General features: G+C 41.0%; 2 protein-coding genes across 2 annotated transcripts; one reads left to right on the top strand and one right to left on the bottom strand.

Moving 5' to 3' along the window:
* Nucleotides 1-233: 233 nt before the first annotated feature.
* Nucleotides 234-5,176, bottom strand: htatsf1 (HIV-1 Tat specific factor 1). Its single transcript, XM_049591908.1, has 10 exons — nucleotides 4,981-5,176; nucleotides 4,136-4,300; nucleotides 3,423-3,657; nucleotides 3,181-3,228; nucleotides 2,901-3,055; nucleotides 2,616-2,779; nucleotides 2,385-2,481; nucleotides 2,199-2,288; nucleotides 1,957-2,094; nucleotides 234-676 (listed from the first exon to the last, which is right to left on the bottom strand). Exons 2-10 carry the CDS (start codon nucleotides 4,298-4,300, stop codon nucleotides 398-400), a joined length of 1,371 nt encoding a protein of 456 aa, XP_049447865.1. The 5' UTR covers nucleotides 4,981-5,176; the 3' UTR covers nucleotides 234-397.
* Nucleotides 5,177-5,310: 134 nt separating this feature from the next.
* Nucleotides 5,311-22,214, top strand: LOC125897835 (uncharacterized). Its single transcript, XM_049591291.1, has 7 exons — nucleotides 5,311-5,609; nucleotides 5,873-5,997; nucleotides 7,497-7,709; nucleotides 14,941-15,098; nucleotides 17,203-17,345; nucleotides 20,454-20,665; nucleotides 21,376-22,214. Exons 1-7 carry the CDS (start codon nucleotides 5,460-5,462, stop codon nucleotides 21,695-21,697), a joined length of 1,323 nt encoding a protein of 440 aa, XP_049447248.1. The 5' UTR covers nucleotides 5,311-5,459; the 3' UTR covers nucleotides 21,698-22,214.
* Nucleotides 22,215-22,216: the final 2 nt, after the last annotated feature.

Below are 22,216 nucleotides of genomic sequence, written 5' to 3'. Positions count from 1 at the left end.
TGAAAGCAAGTTGTGGGCGTTTAAAATTGAGTGTAATGAGTACTGAAGCAGAACAATCTTCTCCAACTCAAATCCAGCACAGTTTCAGTCTGTTATCTTCTGTAGTTCATTAATATTTTAGGGTCATCAGCACAAAACTGGAAACAAACTTGCACACCGAAATTCAGGGGAAGCTGTGATGTGCAGGTCTAGTTACAATGTAAACCAAAAAGATGAAAATAAAGTAGACAAAATTATCTTAACACAATTTATTTTCCTACATTACAAAACAGCTCAAACTGTTCAAATACCACCTCCTCATCCTCGCCTGCTCAACAAGGAGCTTCTCCACAGTTCAAATTCAAGCAGGACTGTCCTAATTGGTTGCCATGGGGACCAACGATGTACATGTGAGTTTTTACGCTTCCTCATCATCACTTCCTGCTAGGCTGCTGTCTGTAGACTCTGCTCCCTCCTCCTGTTGCTGTGGTTCTGATTTTGGATGCTGTTTGGGCTCTGTGGTGCTGGAGGGCTCTGTGGGTTCTGTAGTGGTGGTGGTGGTGCTGGTGGTGGTGGTGTCGGTGGTGGCGCCCTCTGCTGGCTTGGTGGTGTTGTTCTGCTGGCTCTGTTTGTCTCCCTCCAGGAAAGCAGACCAACCCTTCAGTCGTTCCTCCCGCTCACGTGTCGTCTCTTCCACCTGCACAAACAGAATGGGCATGAGGATTGCAAATTCTTACCAGATGCAGAGTTCAGGTTAATCTAAGAACCCTGACACACCAAGGCTGTGATTGGTCATTGGACAATATCAGGCAGTTGGTGAGCGTCTTTCAACCTATTTTTGTGCTGTGTCCTGCACCCTTGGCACTAGTTGGTCCTTGTTGGGGTTTTTTCAGCAGATACAGCACGCTGAATCAGCGTCAGAGATGGCGGAGCACATCAGTGAACCAAATCACTCTGATTTAGCAGTTCATTCATAATCATTGCGTATGCACAAAACAAAGCCTGAAAGATGTGCGGCATTCCCACGCAAAAGTCGTCATTTTGGAGAAGGGAAACTGGTGACGTATACGGTGAGGTGGTAAACTGAAGCCAGTTTGTAGAAATTAAATGTACGTGTTCACCTCATATCTCACGTTTCTTATAGATCCACTTTATCATAAACATTCAATCCCGCCCTTTTCTTTATTTGTGGTAGTGATTCCATAAACACCTTTCAGTTGTTAAAATTATGAGCCAGTTCAAATCTCGTTTTAAAAATCTGGATATATTTCTGCACACGCCATTTTGGGCTTTTGTCTACACATACACTTTTAGCATGGAACCTACACACTGTTGTACAAATGAGACCCCAGCTCAGTGGATGAGAAGAGAAACAGAAGAAAGGAAACTTAACAAGTGGCTACAGTGTTGTATGAGGTAAGATTTTTTTTTTGCCATTGAGCTCTTAGGTGGAAACAATACATAGTTGTTTTTATTAACATTCACTAGCGCATAATAAATACGCTTTGTTCTGTCATCGTCGGGTTGTTCTGTCCATGTGCTAACTGGCTAAGTAGATTCTTGAAACCATCCTATCTGTCTTCCAGTTTCCCTTTTTTTCATGATTAACACAGACTCCCGCCGCCTGCTGGTAAGGAGTATCATTTCCTCTCACTCAGGCGTGGAACATACATGCTAGTTGGCTGCTGTCTATGCAGTGAGTTCAATGCAACTTTTTGGCCGGGACACAGGCGACATGAGGTTACGCAACAGTCTTCAGTGGTCTTCATTCCCACTATTTCCACGAGTGATGACCGACATGCTCCTGCAGTGTATTGATTTGTGGGTATTGTGATGTTATCCTGACATCTATTCACTAGTATGGGTAAAGTTTCAAAAATGTTGCATCTGCAGCATTTTCATAATGCATCTCTGTGGAATATTTTCATCATCCTTCTTGCTGACTAAATGCCCATTTGCATGTTGCATTTGTTTTACCTGATAGTCTGTCGTTCCGTCCCAAAGCAGAGCAGTCAGCTGCCTTCCTCCAAACCAGCGACCGTTGAACGACTGAATGCACGCATCGGCTTGCTCAGGCTCCTTAAATGCGACTGATGCCACGCCATCTGGGTGTCTCTGGAGCACAAACACCACATACCAGCTCTTTATTGCTGCAACTAACATACAATTCAAACTATTCTACTATAACTATGAAACAACACAAATGACATCATACTCACATCAAAGAGGATGACCTTCTTGACCTCCCCGAACTTCTCACACTCTGTCCGTAGATCCTCACGATACTCATTCAACTCCAGTGGGTCTTCCTATGAAGGCCAACACAGAGACCACGGAGATTAATAACCTCAATGGATAGTGTTGTTCGTGGGCATGTATGTGTATGTGTGTGTATCTCTCTGCACCTCAAAGTCACTGGGATGGAACATGTTCCTGATGATGACAACTTTTTCATGCCTCTTCCTCACCTCTCCTTGCTTCTCTGGCCTCCAATCCAACTGTCTACACAGACAAAAGAAACACTCAGTTCTTTGCCTTCTCTTGATCCACCTTAAGCATTTGGGGAGTGTTTTATTCCTACATGCAGGGCTGGACTTGTGGAAGGTTAAATAAAAAAACAAGGAAGTAGAGTTTACTTCTGTTGCTGCTGCAATTTCTTCTTATAATCTTTGTTCTTCTTCTTCTTTTTGCTGGCGTCATAATGGCCCTTCAGCTCAAACCGTGCTGCTTCCACGTGGAGTCTATAACCTCGGATCTCTGACTCATCAATCAGACGCAGAGCCAAACCCACCGACTCCTTCTGCAGAGAATCATAAACACACACACGGTAACTACACTATAGTGTAATGTAATACTAATACCGGACATACGGACATGGAAACCATTAATTCAGTTTTAGGCAAGCAGACAGACAGGCAGACCTTGAGATAGCAGCAGAGGCCATCTCCCTTCAGATTTCCCTCTTTGTCCTTGTATAGTTTGACCTTGTACTCTTCGGTGATGGGGTCCCGCATCACAATGCCACACTTGGACATCAACTCAGCAAACTCCTCAGTGCTGATGTCAGGAGGCAAGCCTGAGAAAAGGAGACCAGGGCAGAAAAATAAGAGAGAACGAGAGAATAAAATGGGATGAACAGAGTCAGCTACTCACTGGACAGCTGTCTTCTTGACAAAGAGAAAAAATGTCAGTGACACCAACCTGATACGTAGACGTTTGTGTTTTTACTGTCGTCGATATCAAACCATCCTTCGAGGACAAAAAATAGGGATAATAGCATTTATCAAAACATGCGTTTGTAACTTAAATTTAGAATTTGTACATATAAATCTATACTGGTGACAAATATAATCACTTTTGTAGAGAGAGAGAGAAATCTGGAAAAACACTGCAATGACTGTACCTACTACACCTATTTTCTCTCTCCTCTCTGGTAGGATTACCTGGCTCTGCTTTCCTCTTCTCCCCTTTCTGCTTAGCTTCTTTAGATGGGGTCTCTTGCTGGACTGGCTCTGTTTTCTGGGCGGCATTTCCTGGTTTCTCCTTTTCTGAGGGCTTGCTGTCTGGTTTGGGAGCTGCTGGCTCTGTGCTGCTCACTGCAGCTTTGTCAACATCTGGATCTCCTTCTTGAGTGAAGCCATAGTTGGCCTGGTAGGCTGCAATGAAGTCCTCTGTTATCTAGAGAAAAGAAAAAAAACGACTTAACATTTAACAAGGAAACTGTTACTACTACATACAAAAAAAGAGGTCTACAAGCCAGTTTGGTGCAGTGACATCTGTATTTGGTGCTTCCACTTGTGTTTGGTTCATTTATGATACATTTTATCACTGTGTGAGTAGTGGCAAATACAAGCTAGTAAGCTATGCCACAACTCTTCTGATCAGAGCAAGAGGGGAAGACTGTGCATCGCAGAGTCAACCAAACTGGCCAAGAGCAGGGCTTTACTATCCCAACAACAGGCACAACACATAATCAGTTGACGAAAATGGCCACATACAATTAAATGCAGCATCATATATTTATAAACCAAAGGCCGCTACAAATACAGCGACGCAAATTGTAGCAAGAAAGACTTTAAGCTCAGGGACTAAGAAACTTAAAGATTCAAAATTAACACAGGTAAACAAAAGCTGAAAGGTAAGAAAAAGTTCATACTTTTGGGAACCAGGCCTTCTTTTCATGGTCCCAGTCATACACAGTCCCGTCCTCTGGGTCAGTGTAGGTGAAGGGGTCAGAGCCATCCGCATTTCTCTGGCCATAGAGTTCCTGCATCCGCAGCTGCTCCATAAACTCTTTGTTGGCACTTGCTTGATCACTCATCTGCAACAAGAATGTTAAATAATCCAGGTCAACAAGCCATTACATTTCAAGTTGTTGTGACAAAAGAATGATTTGCTTACTATTCATCAGAAGTCATAAGAGAAAGCAAAAAAGATGAACAGGGCTCTGGTCTCTATGCTCAAAGCTTTAGTAAAAAATAAAGCAAAATCTGTGAGGTTCAACAATCACGGTTCCCTTGGGTCAAGTCGGGTCAGTAAACGCATATGACACTGACCTAGTTGAACCAGTGATGTAAAAACAAACAATCGACCCTGCTCAGCCACAGTGATATTTCAATAGCCTGCTCCTGACACATGACTAACAATAATGCCCTTTTGAAAACAAGCCATTAACCAATCATAGATTGCCAGTAGCACTGTCACCGCCCTGTAAGTCATAAAAAAAGATGTCAGCCAGTTGCTTTAATTCATCACACTGTGATCACTGAGAACTGACAGCTTGTATGAGTGTCAGCATGCTATAAAGTTACTGGTTTGGACATAAATAAAACCTGCCGCCCGTGTTAACGCGGCTGTTGAGGTTTAGTTCACATCGGGATAATTTACACAGTGATGCACATTTGGTAACATTTGAAGATCTGTGCCTGAGAGTATTAGTCCAGTAGCGTAGGTGAGGTAATGAGTTAATATTAGCCAACACAGCTAGTTAGCTAGCGTTACCTTTTACAACAATAGTCCAGGCAGAGTGAGATCTGGTAGGTGCGAAGATTGACGAAACAGACTCTTTCAGTCTGAAGACCTAAGTACAGAACACGCTCTGCTTCTCTGTTCTAAGAATTCAGCTTGTGTTTTATGTTAATTTTCCTCTGAGGCTAACTTTAATCACTGCGCGCTAACGTTTACCCCTGTGCGTTTACCCCTAATCCACAAGTACTTCCGAAGTCAGGCTTCGAACGCGCATGCGTGGCAACTAGGGATGAAGCGCTCGATTTGTAATACGGCTTCTACCGTTTCACCGTAGTAAATAACACGGTTACCAGCATGGTTCACAGGACGCACGATCACCCCGCCCGCAGGTTATTGGAGACAGAGCGAGTGGACCGCGTGTTTTGTTAGAAAACAAGCGCCGACGCAGCAAGCTAGCTTTCTATGTCGTTAGCAGGTAAATAAGTGTAAATAAATCTTAACTTCGGTTTGGTATGGCGGAGGGTAGCGGTAACGTTAACGTCCCTCCGGCCAACCTGCCTCCGGGAGACCCGCAGCTGATCGGTATGATTGTGGAGCACCTGAAGAACCGGGGGCTTTTTGACGAGTTCCGTCGGGACTGTCTCGCCGACGTTGATACGAAGGTACTCACTTAATGCTAACGTACCGGGGCTAACGTTATCTCTGTGGTTTAACTTAGCAAGACAAACTCAAAGTTAACGTTAATGTTGGTTAGCATTCCTCGAGCATTTAGCTAGCTATCAGCCCGTTGCGTACTTAAATGGGAGAAATTAGTGTAATCTTTTCATTGTTGCTACAATATACTTTCCACGCACGGTGTGTTGAGCCTGTATGTAATGTTATTGCTGTGTAATGACCGAGTTTACATCGCTGTCATTGCTGCCAGCCTGCCTATCAGAACCTGCGACAGAAAGTTGACAACTACGTCACGTCGCACCTGAGCACACAAGACTGGAACCCGTCTATCAACAAGAACCAGATGAGAAACGGACTGAGACAAAGTGTTGTTCAGTGAGTGTTATCCTTAACTGTCTTTGATTTATTACACTTCCTATGCCTGTAAAACGTACAGCTACTAAAACTAAACTAAACTACTAAATAAACTACATATGAAATGACGGAAATCGAACAATAAAAGAAAAATTTTCAGTGACTTATCATAGAGTTTTAACTCATTCTTACAATGGTTAAAGCTAGTCTCAAAGTATCTACATGTATGAATGGGAGACGTCCCCAGTAATAAGACAATATTAAGTACAAAGTCCACTTTCTTGTTTTCAACACAAACACCAAAATATTGTCTCCACTGCCAGGGTTGACTTGTCAATCTCCTTGGACTGTAGCCAACACTGTGTGTCACACCAGAGGGGCCGCACTGGATCACAATTTTAAAAAAAAACAAAACTTCTTTGTCACAGAATGTACAGTAATTTGCTTCAACATTAAATCTCAGTCTTAAAAATTTGTAGTAGTTAGCACTGTCGCCTCACAGCAAGAGGGTTCCTGGTTCAATCCCAGGAGGGAGCCATTCTGTGTGGAGTTTGCATGTTCTCCTCGTGTCAGTGTGGGTTTTCTCCAGGTACGCCGGCTTCCTCCCACAGTCCAAAGACATGCAGGTTAACTGGTGACTCTAAATTGTCCATAGGTGTGAATGTGAGTGTGAATGGTTGTCTGTCTCTATGTGTCAGCCCTGTGATAGTCTGGCGACCTGTCCAGGGTGAACCCTGCCTCTCGCCCAAAGTCAGCTGGGATAGGCTCTATCCAAAATAATCGTCAGGAAATGTAGTAATGATTATAAATAAACAAATCTGTTCTAGTATTGCAGTATACTGCAGTTCTGCATGTACTTTGTCCAAGTGATGTTAAGGGCTGCAATATGTGTAGTGATACAGGGGTTATGATTCTATATATTGTGATATAATGCATTTTTTTAAATCAAAATTTAGGGAAGCTATAGTGGTTTCAAGAACATACCATATGCATAATAATGGGGTTTACTGTTTTTTATGCAATCAGAACAATGGGATCTTCATTTGTATTTATCACAGTCCCTGTATGATCAAACATCATAACAGTGTTTTTTGATCGGTAGAATTAACAGTTGCAGGATTCTGTATATAAACTTTTTTTTTTTTGTTAAATCGATACAGGGTTTCTGAGAATCAATACAGTAACACAAAATAAAATATCACAGTATTAAAGTGTGCAAAAGTGTGTGACTTTAGAAAGCTCCTTTAGAACCACAGAAGTCATTGTAGGACTGGTTTCAAGGGATATGTAGTACACTCCATGAAGCGTAAACTGATTATTTCTTTACATTAAATCGAGTTCCCTTTGATGGTGACCATTCCTAACTCACCCTTGATTAAATTTGGATTAGGATAGACTTGAAAAAGCGTCATTACTTTTTTTTTAACATAATTAACAGTCAAAAAAAAATCTTACTTCCCTAAATCAAGTAACAGTATAACTCTTATTTCTGGTTTCTGGTGTGTTATTTTTTTCTTTAGATCAGGTATGTTGGAGTCTGGTGTAGACCGGATCATCACTCAGGTTGTGGACCCCAAGATGAACCACACTTTCCGGCCGCACATAGAAACTGCCATCCATGACTTCTTGTCAGGAGACAGGAAGGAGGAGAACGCCTCGTGTCCTAACTCTGCACCATCTGAACAGACAGAACAACAGGAGGCCCCGTCTGCATCGGGCCCCAAAACCCCCTGAGGTCTGTTGGAAATCTTAAGTATAGTAAGATCAAGAACAGAAAAAGAAAATAAAATAGAAATAAAGTTATGTAATCTGTATTTTCTTTCTTGCTTGTAGGTACGCATGCCGGTCTACACATAATGTTGTGTGGCTGTGTTAGCCTTTTATAAGGCGCAACATCAGGCAGGAAGAGGACGAAGAAGAAGAAGAAGAAGAGGTTGTTTCTTGCAACCTCAGTTTAAAAGATGAGAGTGTTTCTGCATTGAAAATGTTCAGCATGAGATGTTTCATTGCCTGACAGTGCTGCACAAGACTACTGCTGGGGAACTTGGACAGTGCTGAGTGGTCCACTGCACAGCTCTGACTCCTAAAACATGGCACAAACCTGGATTATTGATTTTGATTATTTTTTATCATGTGCATTATCAGACAGATTTTTGCTTTGGAAAGTTTTGGAACGTGGAATGCAGATTTCTCAATCAAGCTGCTTGTGTGCGTAGACATTTTCCACAGATAACATGTTGGATGTAGTCAACGAGCTGGCTCCAGCAAGGAAGAACAAGATCCTGCATTTTTCTTCTAAATCAAATTGAATTATTGAAAGATATTTATGTAAATATATTTTGAGCAGTAGCTAGAAGTTGTAATTTTTTTATTACACCGTGTCAGGTTTCCTTTTGGTGCATGTATGTAGTATGTAGCATTCATTGTGCATCCTATGTGCTTTACTAAACACATTTGACATCATGGTCATCTATGTTGTTTTTTTCTTATTGCACCCATTTGTAGTTCCTTTTTGCTTTCATTAGCAAAGATACTCTGATGCAAAAAGATGTGCGCCACACAGACAATTCTTTCCTGAGTGAACTTTTTCCTGCAATGAAAACAGAGACCAAAGCCATTATTATAAATAGTACCACTAGATGGGGTAGGTTTTCTCATTTAGGCATTTGAAAGTATTTCTGGGGTGATATTTTAGAGCCCACCCTCCCTGATTCCACCACCAAGAACATATACATGTCCTATCTACCTGTATTACTATATGAGGCGTACAACTTGAAGTCATGAGTCGTATTAAGTGATGACTGACTCTGTACCTTTTGCATGAGCCACACAGGTCATGTCAGGAGGGGGCACACACACTCAAAGTACTTGTGTTCATTCTGTATTGTTAAACATACCAGCAACCCTGTAGAGGCATGCATCATGTTTTAGGGTTTTTTTTTTTTTTTTTTTATGCAGCGTTTAAAAGTCATAGCTGAAAGCCAAAGATAGTGTCCCTGTGTCTAGTTTTGTTTCTGCTCTAAAGGCTCAAAAGTGAAACTCAGTAGGGTAACTCTGAAAGCCTCTGTAAAAAGTTTAAAGGAACACTTCACCCCAAAAAAATCCCCATTTGTTTGTCAATTAGTCATGCAGTGTTATCTTGAATTTGTGAAGAAAACAGTTTTGTTTTTCTTCCATCCCTCCAACAACAGCAAACTCTACCTAAACATCTGTTCACAAACTCTCACACAAGTCGTGCAGTATAATCGAAGTCTCATATCTAGTTCCAAACACATGCATTTTCACTAAAACCTTGAGGCCCAGACATTGTAAATAGTCTTCAGAGAACTAACGACAACGAAAGCCAACTGCTCATTTCACCTGTGTCTCAGCCAAAAATTGCACATTTACACTTGCAAAGACTAAAGCTGACGGCCAACCACTGCAGTTCTGTGCCTGCGTGAGAAGAGAGAACATTCCACACCAGCAGGTGGCAGTAGTCTGTATCTGTCATTCAAAAAGGGAAACTGGAAGACCGTTTTGACGCTAGTTAGCCAGTTAGCACATTATCAATATAATCCCATGTTGAAAGAACAGAACATATTTACCTTGCGCCAGTGAACAATAACAAATCATTACGAAACTTTTCTGCTAAAGAGCTCAATGACTAAAGAAAAATAATCTATGTAACAAGTGTGTTTTGGTCTCACTCCTTCTTGACTTTAGCTGTTTGTTTACTGTTCTCACTTCTGTTTCTCTTCTGGACAAATTTGTTTGCTTTCATTGACGTCACTGCAAAGTTAAAGTACCAAATAATCAAAATAGCCCACTGCAGAGTAGCCACCTTGTGTTTAAACATATTAATGAATGCTAATTTGGATCTGATGGTAGTGTTGACAGGCTAAACTTGACTTTAAAAGGCTGTATTACCTTTATTATAAGGCTCAAGTATGTTCGGCAGCTCAAAGCAGATTTTCTTTCTTTTATTGGCCAATCTCTTTTTATAGTAAAGGTTGCCAACCCCTGGACTAGGGCGACAGACACTCACCAACAGCCCAACATTGATCGACGTCCGCCCATCAGCTTGATGTGTCAGGGCCTTTATTATTCAAAACTGAACTGAAAGTGAACCTTATTAATGCTCTCTTCAAAGCCAGACTCCAATTATACCTTTTTTTTTTTTTTTTTTTCACGAAAACACATGTTTGGGAAGCACTGAGCATACGACTGGATAAATGAGACTTTGATTATACTGCACAAGTTGTGTGAGAGTTTGTAAATGGATGTTTTGATATAGTTTGCTATTGTTAAACATGGTCCCGAATCAATCGATCAATATGACAATATGTTTGTTGATTTTCCTGTTGAGGCGTGCAAGAAAAACAAAGTTTTCATCATGATTTCAAGGCAACACAGCAGGACTAACTGATACACAAATGCTCATTGTGTGGGTGAAGTGTTCCTTTAAGCCTCAGTCAGTCAGTTATAAGTGTATGTGTGTGTGTGTGTGTGTGTGTGTGTGTGTGTGTTATCACAGCTTGCGTAACTTTATTGATTTACCTTGTTTTTGGCAGGAGACTCATCCACATGTTAACACAAATAAGTGTGTCAGAGAGTGTGTCTGTAAGTCTGTTGCCCTCTGTTCGTCTGTGTGGTGTGTGTATTATGTGTCTGTGCTGTGTGAAGTCAATACTTAAAGTTTTGCACTGAATAAATTGAATTTGTGAATGAACATATAATGAATATATTTGTACATTATTTTAATAATCCTTATTTCCCATGTAAACATCAAGCAATGAAATACCCATTAGTTTAATATTTTTTTATTTATTTTTGCTTGGTGAAAATATAAATGATTTATTTCTTGTGGTGCTTAAAGTATCAAAAGATGTGTTGTATTTGAAATTCAACAAAGGTAACTCTACTTAATATGTAGATCACTTTGAATTCTTTTACTGAAGAAATAATGCCAAATCAGGGGCGTTGGTGGCTTAGTGGTAGAGCAGGCGCCCTATGTACAAGGCTGTTGCCGCAGCAGCCCAGGTTCGACTCCAGCCTGTGGCCCTTTGCTGCATGTCACTCCCCCCTTCACAGTTCACTATCCTATCAATTAAAGGCAAAAAATGCCCATAAAAATATCTTTAAAAAGAAATAATGCCAAATTAATGCCATAGAGTTTTTCCAAAATCAAATTTTTCAGACAAATAAAATTAGAAATACCTCCATTATATTAAAGATAAATATGTCAAACCCAGAGCATATAAAAATACACCATCTGCATGTGGTTTGTGGGAACTGACACATGAAACCATAGAAAACCAGCACTGTTTTCTTTGAAGTGGATTAAGTAGAATCCTAAAACCTGGAAATGAATTTACATTTTAGCACTCTAAATTCCCTCATCTCGATGTCAACAGTTTTGTTTTTTTTTGCTAGATGCCTACAATCAGGTCTGTGGTGAACACAAACTAAGGACACTTTCATGTTTTGATAAATGAGACTACAGAATGTCACATGCCAAACACGGCTTTACAGTCTTATGGTGGTGGTGGTGATGTTAAGTCACGCGACTGTAGTTTGTGTATATCCTAACATTAGCGTTTTACTCTGAGTGGTCACATTTAGGCTTTAAAAATCATAAAAGTGATGCTCATTTGAGACAATTATCTTGCTAAACAAAATGTATAGGTATCAAAATGTTTGTTTGCTGCTATACTACAGAATCCAGTGGAAATATTCCATAGGCTTTTTGCCAAGGGAACCAGGGCCATGCTAAGTTCTTTGTCAGCCTACAGAAAAACGTCATCCCTGGAGCACTATATTGTGAACTGAATATATAGGGGCATAAAAGATTGCTGATGAAAGTCTGTGAACCCAGAAGTTGTAGTAATACTTCTTCCTCAGATCAACGATCACAAAGCAGATACTGAACTAATGTGATCTATACGCACACAGACGCACACACAGAGGCAGATGTGTTTACAACATGATCATGTGAGACAGAGCACAGGAGGGTCCTGCATGTGTACTGTTTGCACAGTGGTGTCTATATGCATTAGTGTGCCATTTGTGTCAGGGTGAAGGGTCATTGTGTGGGTGGTCATCTGAGGTTGTATTACAGGAGCTCTGGGATGTTGTTTTGAAGCAGGATGAGGCAGAACAAGCGGAAATGTCAGAGAAAAAAAGTTCTCCAAAACTCCAACAAACGTTCAAACATTCACCTCCCGTACTATGTCTTTCCCAACTGGGCCCCTGCATGGATACACACATAAACACACCCTGTCTTTGTACCTTGACCTTCCACTACAACACACATACACAACACACACATACGTGTTCTAAACCATGTCCACTGAGGGCCTCTTGGATGCAGGGTAGATAAACCCAAGGTGGCATGGGAGCAAGGAGGGAGAGGTAGGAGGTATTTTTTTGACTCCTGGAGACGGGTCATAGTGTCACATGACTGCAGCCTGTCTCTTTGTTGATGTCAAGGGTCAGAGGTCATGGCCGTCATGAGAGAAAACATGCAGCCACAACAACTAGTTTGCAAGATTTGAACATATTGTGAAGAAAAACATCAAAGCTTGACTCACCTTTGACTCGTAAACATGTCACTCTTTGATGTGACCGTTCTAGCTCACATATTTTCTAAAAACTAACAATAGTTAACGTAACCAATATAAAGCCTCATTACCGATTTTAATGTACTGAATAGCTCTTTTTTTGTTTCCAGTCGCCCATGATTTTGAAGAGTTGATGTCTTCCCTTCAGCTCTTTTTATTAGGGATATCTATAGATCCTTAGGGATATGTTAGAATGGCAATGTTGGTTGGTCAGTCCACCACTTTGGTCCAGACTAAAATATCTCAACAACCAAGCCAAAAGCATTCATGGTCATCAGAGGATGAAGCCTGCTACCTTTAGTAATCCCCTGACTTTTCCTTTAGCACCACCATGAGATTCATATTTTGTGGTTTGGGGTGAAAAGTCTCAACAACTGTTGGATAGATTACCATGATATTTGGTACGCTCAGAGGATGAATTGTAATCATTTTGGTGATTCCTTAACTTGTCATCATCAAGTCAGAGTTTCAATGTGTCCAACACTTCTGTTTATAATAATGATATTCCCATAAACCTTGGATGTAACTTAGGCTGTTTAAAATAACGGAGGCACCTACCGTGACATCACCTATTGGTTTGTGGACTGCAATTCTGAAGCCTCGAGTTTGGCTGTTGCCATCTTGTTTTTTTGGAGCAAGAAGTGACCATATGTAGATGACAGGGTGGAACTGTGGGCTAGAGCGAGAGCTAGATCTGTCTGAGAAGCCAAGATCACTATCCGCAGCGTCTAACCTAAAGAGGTCAACTCTTAATTGTGCCTAACTTTACTCCTCCAAAAAATGTAAATTGGTGAGTTATAAAAAAAATCCCCCCCTGGTGCAATTGTCATGAATAGGGGATAGAGACCAAAACCATTTTGTACCAGTCCGTAAACATGTTTATCTCTGCTGTAGAGGTGGGGATTTTAACATGGGTGTCTATGGGGATTGACTCACTGAGCCAGCCTCCAGTGGTCATTCAAGGAATTGCATTTTGGACACTTCCGTTTCGGCTTCATTTTTCAGCCCCAGAGGTTGCGCTTTGTATTTACTGCTAATGTTAGCATGTTAACACTCTAAATCAGTGGTTTCCAACTGGTGGGTCGTGGTCCAAAAGTGGGCCTACTCTGAATGGACCACAAGTGACTCGCAAACGTGTCAAGTCTGTAAAAAACACACTTAATTTTAAGTTCCATGAATTTCTGGCACAGAGCTTTTATTTTGTAGAGTGAGTGACTAACGGAAAGCTACTTAACAGAGAGAGCAAACTAACTCGAAGACATGGCCAAACGCAAATATGACATTGAATATATTAAACTGTGTAGACTTTAAACTAATGAGTGGGGGGACATCTGGACCCTGTGGTTGCACCAGTTGGGAACCACTGCTCTAAATTAAGATGGTGAAAATAGTAATGATGATACTTCCTAAACATCAGCATTTTACCACCGTATTTGTGAGCATGTTCAGCTTTAAGCACCACTGTGTTTAAGTACGCTCTTGCAGAGCTGTGAGCATGACTGAAGTGCTGTTTAGAAATACTGTGATCAACGGGATTTTTCACAACCTGGCAACCCGATGTTTCTTCTGATCAATAGGCTAATTGGATTTACCAGATCTATAAAGCATTAGCAAATGATTTATTACCATCAATAATAGCTTTTTTTAAAAAAAATATTGCCTTATCAGAGGGTGTTACTGGATATTTAACTTTAGGCTTATGTGTATGAGCATGTCAGACATATATAATGTGAAAAATGTGAGTTTACAGGAATGTAGCACTTTGTAAAACCTGACCCTCTTCACACACTTCTGCTGCCTCTCTCTTTCAGACTGAGTGCTCCTGATACGTTTCTCACTGCACGTCTCCCTGCCAAGAAAGCAGCTGCTAACCCTCAAACACACACACACATACACACACACACACACACACACACACACACACACACACACTGTCGGGATAATTGAGTGTAGATGTCTTGAGTGGTTGACCTTCACCTACCCCGAAGACTCCGGATGAACAGGAAGAAGACCTTATAAGAGCATTAACCCCCCCCCCCCCCCCCCCATCCACTTGTGCGTAATTGGATAATAAAATTGGAAATTGGAGACACATAATCGATTAACCGATAAGCTAAAACACTATCCCATATACTCTGCTACTGTCGCTCCTGTTTTTTTCTCATCATTGATAAACTTTTGGCTCCAGTGTGGTGCGCGTTCACAGGGCTGCGCTGTGATTGGAGGAGACCAACGTGAACGCGCAACTTTATATATTCCAGCCCTCACACTGTGGTGATACTTTACAGTGGGAACTCCTCTGCAAGGCTGTGCTCCTGTTGCTCCAGCCTATAAAACAAACACGTTAGTTACAAATAAATAGTTTTCGATTAGTCCCAAACATGCAGCCGAACTTGTCCGCTGTGTTCTTTGTGTTTCTTCTGCTCCCGGCCTGTAAGCAGGTGCTGACCATGGATCTGCATGATATCCATGAGAAACAGGCGAGCCAAGCCAAAAGGAGCCTCTCTTTGCGGAGCACAGGTGAGCTCTGACAGCAGGTGTCCTGTTTACTGACTATCCTTTGTAACACTGCATACAGATATTTACATTGCTGACTCACATAAATGAGCATCTGGTGGTCTCCAGAAATTAACGTTTGGTTCGTTAATTGTTGGAAAATATTGGATTCAAACATGTGCAAAGTTGCCAGGGGCGATCTCTGCAGGAGGATTGGTCATGGTGTGACTAAAAGCTATGTGCTTTTTTGCATTTCATCAAAGTGTGCAGGTTATAGTTTGTTTGTGGACATGCACTGGATGAGTTTTTTTCTGTCCAGCTCTATCACTGACAGTGGTCTACTGCTTTGTGATGCTCCCTTTGGATCCAGCCTTTGTGCTGACACATAGGCCGCCATACCCTTTTTTATATATTACTGATAAGTAATATTTGTTTGTATGTTATTCCTAACAGTTTTGTTGCAGAGAAATAAGTATGATCTTGTAGTGCGTCTCCGGTAAAGTGGGGTGCGTAAAGTGCCCCCATGGCGTCTGATGGTATTATTTTCATCGTCCATATGTTGGTCCATCATTGCATCGTTAAAATAGTTTACATGCTGTGCAGCCTGTATCAGTTTAAACTATATCATAAGCCGGTCGTGCCTGTCCCGGACCGTCCGGGCAGCAGCTCTCCATTTGCTCTGCTCTGTTGGTGGCTGTAACTCAATGCGCACCTCCGGCGCCTCGATCCTTGTCCAAGCACATTCCCTCCGTACCAACAGGGCGGTGCATGACGGCACCTCCGGCCCAGGGCTGACCTGCTGGCATCACGACATCAGCAGCGCCAATAAGTGATAGTGTGGGCCAGGTATTCTCAGTTTGCTTTCCCCGGGGGCCACTTTTGCAAAATGACAGGAGGCAGGGGGCCAGTTAGAAAACAAATATAATGATATTTATCAATATAATAAATAGACTGTCTGTTTTCCACCAGTCGAATAGCTGTTGTTGCTTAAGAGGCAAATCCAGTCACAGCAGTACAGCACAGGTCAGGTATATGCAGGGGCGTTTCCAGGGCCTCTGTCAGGGGTCCAGCGGTTCCTCCCCTGGTACTTCTTTTTAAATAAACAAGCTCTATACAGGTTGACACCTTATGTACATTTAAAATACAAAAAAATAATCCTTGTGTCAATCAGTTCATTTTTATTGTGAATTAGAAAATGGTCAGCAGGCCATCCAGCACCCTGCTGCTGTGAGTTGATTACTGGTATATTGGGGCAGCAGTAGCTCAGTCCATAGGGACATGGGTTGGGAACCAGAGGGTCGCCTGTTCAAGTCCCCGTCCAGACCACCTCCCCACCTGGAGAGGTGCCAGTTCACCTCCTGGGCACTGGGCACTACCGAGGTGCCCCTGAGCAAGGCACTGAACCCCCCAACCGCTCAGAGCGCCTGTCATGGGCAGCCCACTCTGACATCTCTCCACTTAGTGCATGTATAGGTCCTGTTTGTGCATGTGTGTGTTCGGACCTGTGTGTAACTGACAAACAGACAAACAAAATTGAATTTCCCCTCGGTATATGAAAAAAAAAATTAAAAAAATACCCTTTGACAGCAAAAACATTTCCTAAGTAGCCCACTCAGGATAATCTTTTTTGCAAAAGAACAAAAATCTCTAAGCAATATCTTTATTTGTTTGTTTGTTTTAAATACATTTGAACGACAGAGATGTAGTTTCTTTCTTCCTTACATTCATCATTATGTACATTTCAAACACTTATCAAACTGAAATGAAATATTTGCTGTCTGTGAAGTGAAAGCATTGTTGAACATCACTGATGTTGGTCAGTTTGAGCTCACTTTCTCCTCTGGATGATGCATCATCCCGAACTCACACCTTTTTAAAATTGCATGACACAGCAATTAACTTTTTTATCCGTAAAACTGATGCAGTTTAATGTCTGGACATGAAATGACAGGAAGTTTCCAAGGTCATCCTGAAATGTAATGTTGTTGTAATGCTTATATTGCCCTCTGGAAGGTAAGACAAGATACAGTACAGTGGCACATATGATTTGGGAGACACACTTGCTTCTGTGGTATCACTGTAGGGAAGTTAATACCAGTGTCTGTGTGTGTGTTTCTGTCTCTTTCAGCAGAGATTCAGAGTTGCCTGGTGAATTCAGGGGATGTCGGCTGTGGGACATTTCAGTGTTTCAACAATAACTCCTGTGAAATCCAAGGGCTGCACCACATCTGTCTCACTCTGCTGCACAATGCCGGGCGCTTCGACTCACAGGTGGGAAGCAGGCACTTACAAAAAGAAAGAAAAATCAAAAGTTATCTGTTTGCCATTAGGCCCCTTTTGCACTATACTGGCACTTAATGACAGTCTGAAACCATGTCCAAGAGCAACTGAGGGCAGGCTTAGATAAGACATACTTGGATACATGTTTTTATTTCATTTAATCCCTTCAGTCATTACAGTCATTTGTGAGAAATGTTTGTTGTATATGGAGCAGTGTATCGTTATGCATGGCAGCACTGGATACAGAACAAACTGAGAGGGGTACTGAAATAAGAGAGGGAACAGCTTGTCTACTTTACTAGAATAGAAGTGCATGAGGGAGTGATGCAGGTCTAATGTGTCTCCAGCATGATTAGGCACAGTGAATGATGTGGAGTAAGGATGTGTGAGCGAGTGCACTGGATATATAATACAGTTACATACAGTCACAACCAATATGATACGATATTAAGATGCAAATGTCATGGTAAATTTGTTTCCTAATTAGATTATAAGTCACCATAGTAACATTTCTGATGCTTTAATAGGGCTATAATCAATATTTTTACAAAATGTAATAACAGTATGAAGACAATGTGAAAGGAGTCGCTTGTAGTGATGAAGCTACAGGCCTGAATCTGTATCTCCCCTCAGCTTTACAGAGATTATAGCAAGTTTCAATTCATTTTTTAGCTGTCTGGCCCCAATTTTACACCACTTGCTTGGCACCCAGCAGCAGACAGACTCAGTCAGCAGTGAGCTGGGGCGCACAGTGGAGCATTTAGCAGCTAAAAAGACAGAAATTTCCCAGTGGAGTGGGTAGACGCCAAAAACAGAGCTAAAATAGAGAAAACACTGGACTTGCACTCAGCAGGTGGCCTGAAACACAAATTCAAATCAATGACTATATTTACCTGTGACTGCTGGAGGTGTAAATAAGCACAGTGTATTAATTAAATGTAAGCCACTGACAGTCAAAGTATTGAAATGGACATCAGATGATTAAAACCTAATGCATCTATTTCATGTCACATTCAGGGGCCACAGAAAATGTTTCTGATGACCACCATTCTGTGGGCCGCCCATTGAGAATCTGTGTGCCCTACTATATTATCAATGGCATGTTGTTTAGGGTATACTATACTTGATAGTATTTTAAGTCCAGAAGAAGTGGCATTTCCAGAGTATGGCTTCAGTATCATGACAGGATGGCAGTATCCCTCAGGGAAAAAGAGTCAAAGCTCATCATATGCTTGATGTAGTTGCTAAAGTAGTCCACTTGTGCATAATCTGGAACAGTCACAGATACCATTTTCCGTAAAGTGTATAAAATCTAGCCAGCTGGCCCGTGACCAAGGCATCCGGTTTGAGGTGACGAACACCTGACGACACATAGACGCATCATATTGTTGCCAACTAACTAATGAATCTTAGCTCTGTGTTGCTATAAGTTGTAGATCAATTGATGGATGGATGTCATGTTATTATTGGTTGGTACTAGCTTATGAGCATGCATGCCATATTTAGTTTTACAGAAAGAAAACATGGTTGGATTTTTGACAGAAGAATATATAAAGGGGTGGAATTAATTTATTTATTTATTTGGCATATATTGTTAAAAGGGTGTAAGATATGACTGCAGATGTGATTCAAACAGGTTAAAAAGGGCAATTATTTTTTCGTCACTTTTAATGCCAGACCAGGTTTTATATGACATACTATACTATGACTTTTCTATCACATTTTTATGACATACTATACTATGACTTTTTAATCATATTTTTATGGCATACTATACTATGACTTTTTAATCATATTTTTATGACATACTATACTGTGACTTATTATCACATTTTTTTAAGACATGCTATACTATGACTTTTCTATCACATTTTTTATGACATTTTTTATGACATACTATACTATGACTTTTTTATCACATTTTTTGTGACATATTATACTATGACTTTCTCGTAACATTTTTATGACATACCATACTATGACTTTTTAATCATTTTTTAAGACATACTATACTATGACTTTTTTTTACAACATTTTTATGACATACTATACTATGACTTTTTAATCATATTTTTAAGACATGCTATACAGTTACGTTTTATTACATTTTTGTGACATACTGTACTATGACTTTTCTATCACATTTTTATGACATACTATCATATGACTTTTATTACATGTTCATGACATTCTATACTGTGACTTTTTATCACATTTTATTAAGACATGCTATATTATGACTTCTTTTATCACATCTTTATGACATAGTATACTAATTTTATTATCACATTTTGATGGCATCGTATATTAGGATTATTTTTATATTATTTATTATTTATTTATTTATTTTTTTGGTGACATACTACACCACGACTTTTTAATCACATTTTTATAACATACCATACTATGACTTTTTTATCATATTTTGGACCTCATACTATACTATGACTGAGGTCTCTGTCGACCTCCCCCTGCTGCACCGCCACACCCATCTCAGCGCACCTCGGTCTGCCAAACTACCAAACTGAGTGCGCCTCGGGTTGCGCTGCTTGGGGTTTGCCACCCTGCGCTGTGCCGGGAAAGTAGAGCCCTCAATGTGAACTTTTTTATGGCATACTGTAATATTTCTTTTTATATCAAATTTTATATGACAGAATATACTATAACTTCTTTTTGATATTGTTTTAGTTTGTTAATGGCTATGGTGACTCTGTAAGAAAATATCGCACTTGCCTACAGCTTAAGTTATCATCATGCAATTGGACACATTTTCACATACTTTGACTCTGTAAAAAGACATATGGCCCAATCTTTCATATGCATAGTCACTTTTTTTTCACAATGGTGTTTCTTTATTCACTTGAGATAATAACCACACACAAAATGTCATATTCTTGTAGATTGGATATACACTGAAAATAAAGTCTAGGTATGTAATTTTACACAGGAAGTCAAAGAAACAGGAGGGTTGACCAACATCCCAGGACAGATTTGATGTTGCGATCGCTCAGTACAGCAGCTTTTCTAACAGAACCATCAGCAATGTCCCACTGATTTATCCTGTTGCTTTCCTCTTCCTCCTCCTCCTCCTCCTCCCAGGGCAAGTCTTTTGTGAAGGATGCATTGCGGTGCATGGCACTGGGACTGCGGCAGCGCTTCAGCTGTGTGAGCCGCAGGTGCTCAGCGGTAAAGGAGATGGTGTTCTCGCTACAGAGAGAGTGCTACTCCAAACACCAGCTCTGCCTGGCGCTACGAGACCACATTGATACCATGGGCAGCCTGGTCCAGTTCCACCTGATGTTTCCCTCAGGGTGAGAGACAGACAGACACACACACACACACACACACACACACACACACACACACACACACAGAAACAAATAATACTACTACTTTAAAGAAAGAGTATGCAACTTTTGAAAGAAGGTAGATCACAATCTTCTTCTCACAAATGAAAACTTGAATTAATAAACAATAAAATGCCTCATTAATCAATTTAATACACTCAGGGGTTTTTTCTGCTACAGGCTTACATATGGCTTCTGGTGGCTAACATTAGCTAGTGTTAGCAACTTCACACAGATAGGCTAATGCTGTTTAACGGGCATTACAGGTTTAGTCTGCTGACTTTATGAAACTGCTCTACTTTGGTTCATGTCATACTACATTTTTGCATTTCACAGATAAATATTTAAAAGTGAAACACGAAATAAATGGCATCCCTCACCAGGAGCTGTTGCTGATTCGTGCTTGTGAGCCCACTGGCCTTTTTCACATAAGGGATTTTGATATATCACAGTAAGGGTGTGAAAAGGGTGTGAATAATAAAAACAAAAAATCATGATGGCTAAAATTTCATTCAGCTCTTCAGTTTCAGGGTCCTGGTATTGCACACGCTGGTAACACCTGTACTTTTCCTTCTATGAGAAGTCAAAATATTTGCTATCTTATTTTCTTGAATATACCACAAGTCTGAGTTTAACAGCAGGTCATTCTTTCTTTTGTGTGCATGTCCTACCAGACCGTACGTGGAGCTGATGAACTTCCTGTTGAAGTGTGGAGACGAGGTCAGGTTGTGGGTCAGTCGGCGGCTGCGCAGGCAGTGCGAGCAACACTGGGGGCCGCTGTGCAGCAGCTTCGGTAGCACCTGCACTCTCAGCCTAACGGACCTTCCACAGCAATCCACAGCCACACCACCCACCGTGCCCTGGCCTGTGTCCGTTCAAGAAACCCTGCAGCAGCCAACAACAGCAGCCGAACCAGAGAACAGGAGCAGGCTCAGTCAGATTGACAACACGACTGAATCTGGTCTGTCCGAGAAATCCAATGTTACAGCTTCATAGAAAGACCGGCCAGTTACACAGGGGTGCAGACAGGGTACACAAAGATACAAAGATCATGCACTTATTACTGTTGTATTAGGAGTAGAATTAATTGTATTGCTGGTGAAAGCAATGCAACATAACCTGTTTAATCTGTTGGGTATTTGTGTTGTATTAATATTTTTCTTTACATTTGACTTTGTACAAGGATGAAAACCAATTATCTACCTCACTTCAGCATCACTGTAAACCACAGTGGCTGTATCCTTCAGCAAAGGGCATGGACACACACAAGTAAACACTACAGGGAATAGCTCAAGTGAAGCTGATGGCTCAGAGTCAATATACTACCTATTTAAATCTGTTTTTGTATTTATGAGGATTGTGATATTATGCACCATATAGCTGACACGCTATCAAATGTTATCTTGTAGACAGTCAGGGAGCAGTCTGCAGGGAGGGAAGCACTCTTTGGTTGTGACGTGTTATAAATGTGTATTTCAGATGTTCTACTTGAACGATTCAAGTTCATACAGACCC

The sequence above is a fragment of the Epinephelus fuscoguttatus genome, linkage group LG12 (genome assembly GCF_011397635.1).
Source record: "Epinephelus fuscoguttatus linkage group LG12, E.fuscoguttatus.final_Chr_v1".
Taxonomy (NCBI): domain Eukaryota; kingdom Metazoa; phylum Chordata; class Actinopteri; order Perciformes; family Serranidae; genus Epinephelus; species Epinephelus fuscoguttatus.
This window is presented reverse-complemented; position numbering and strand designations above follow the sequence as displayed.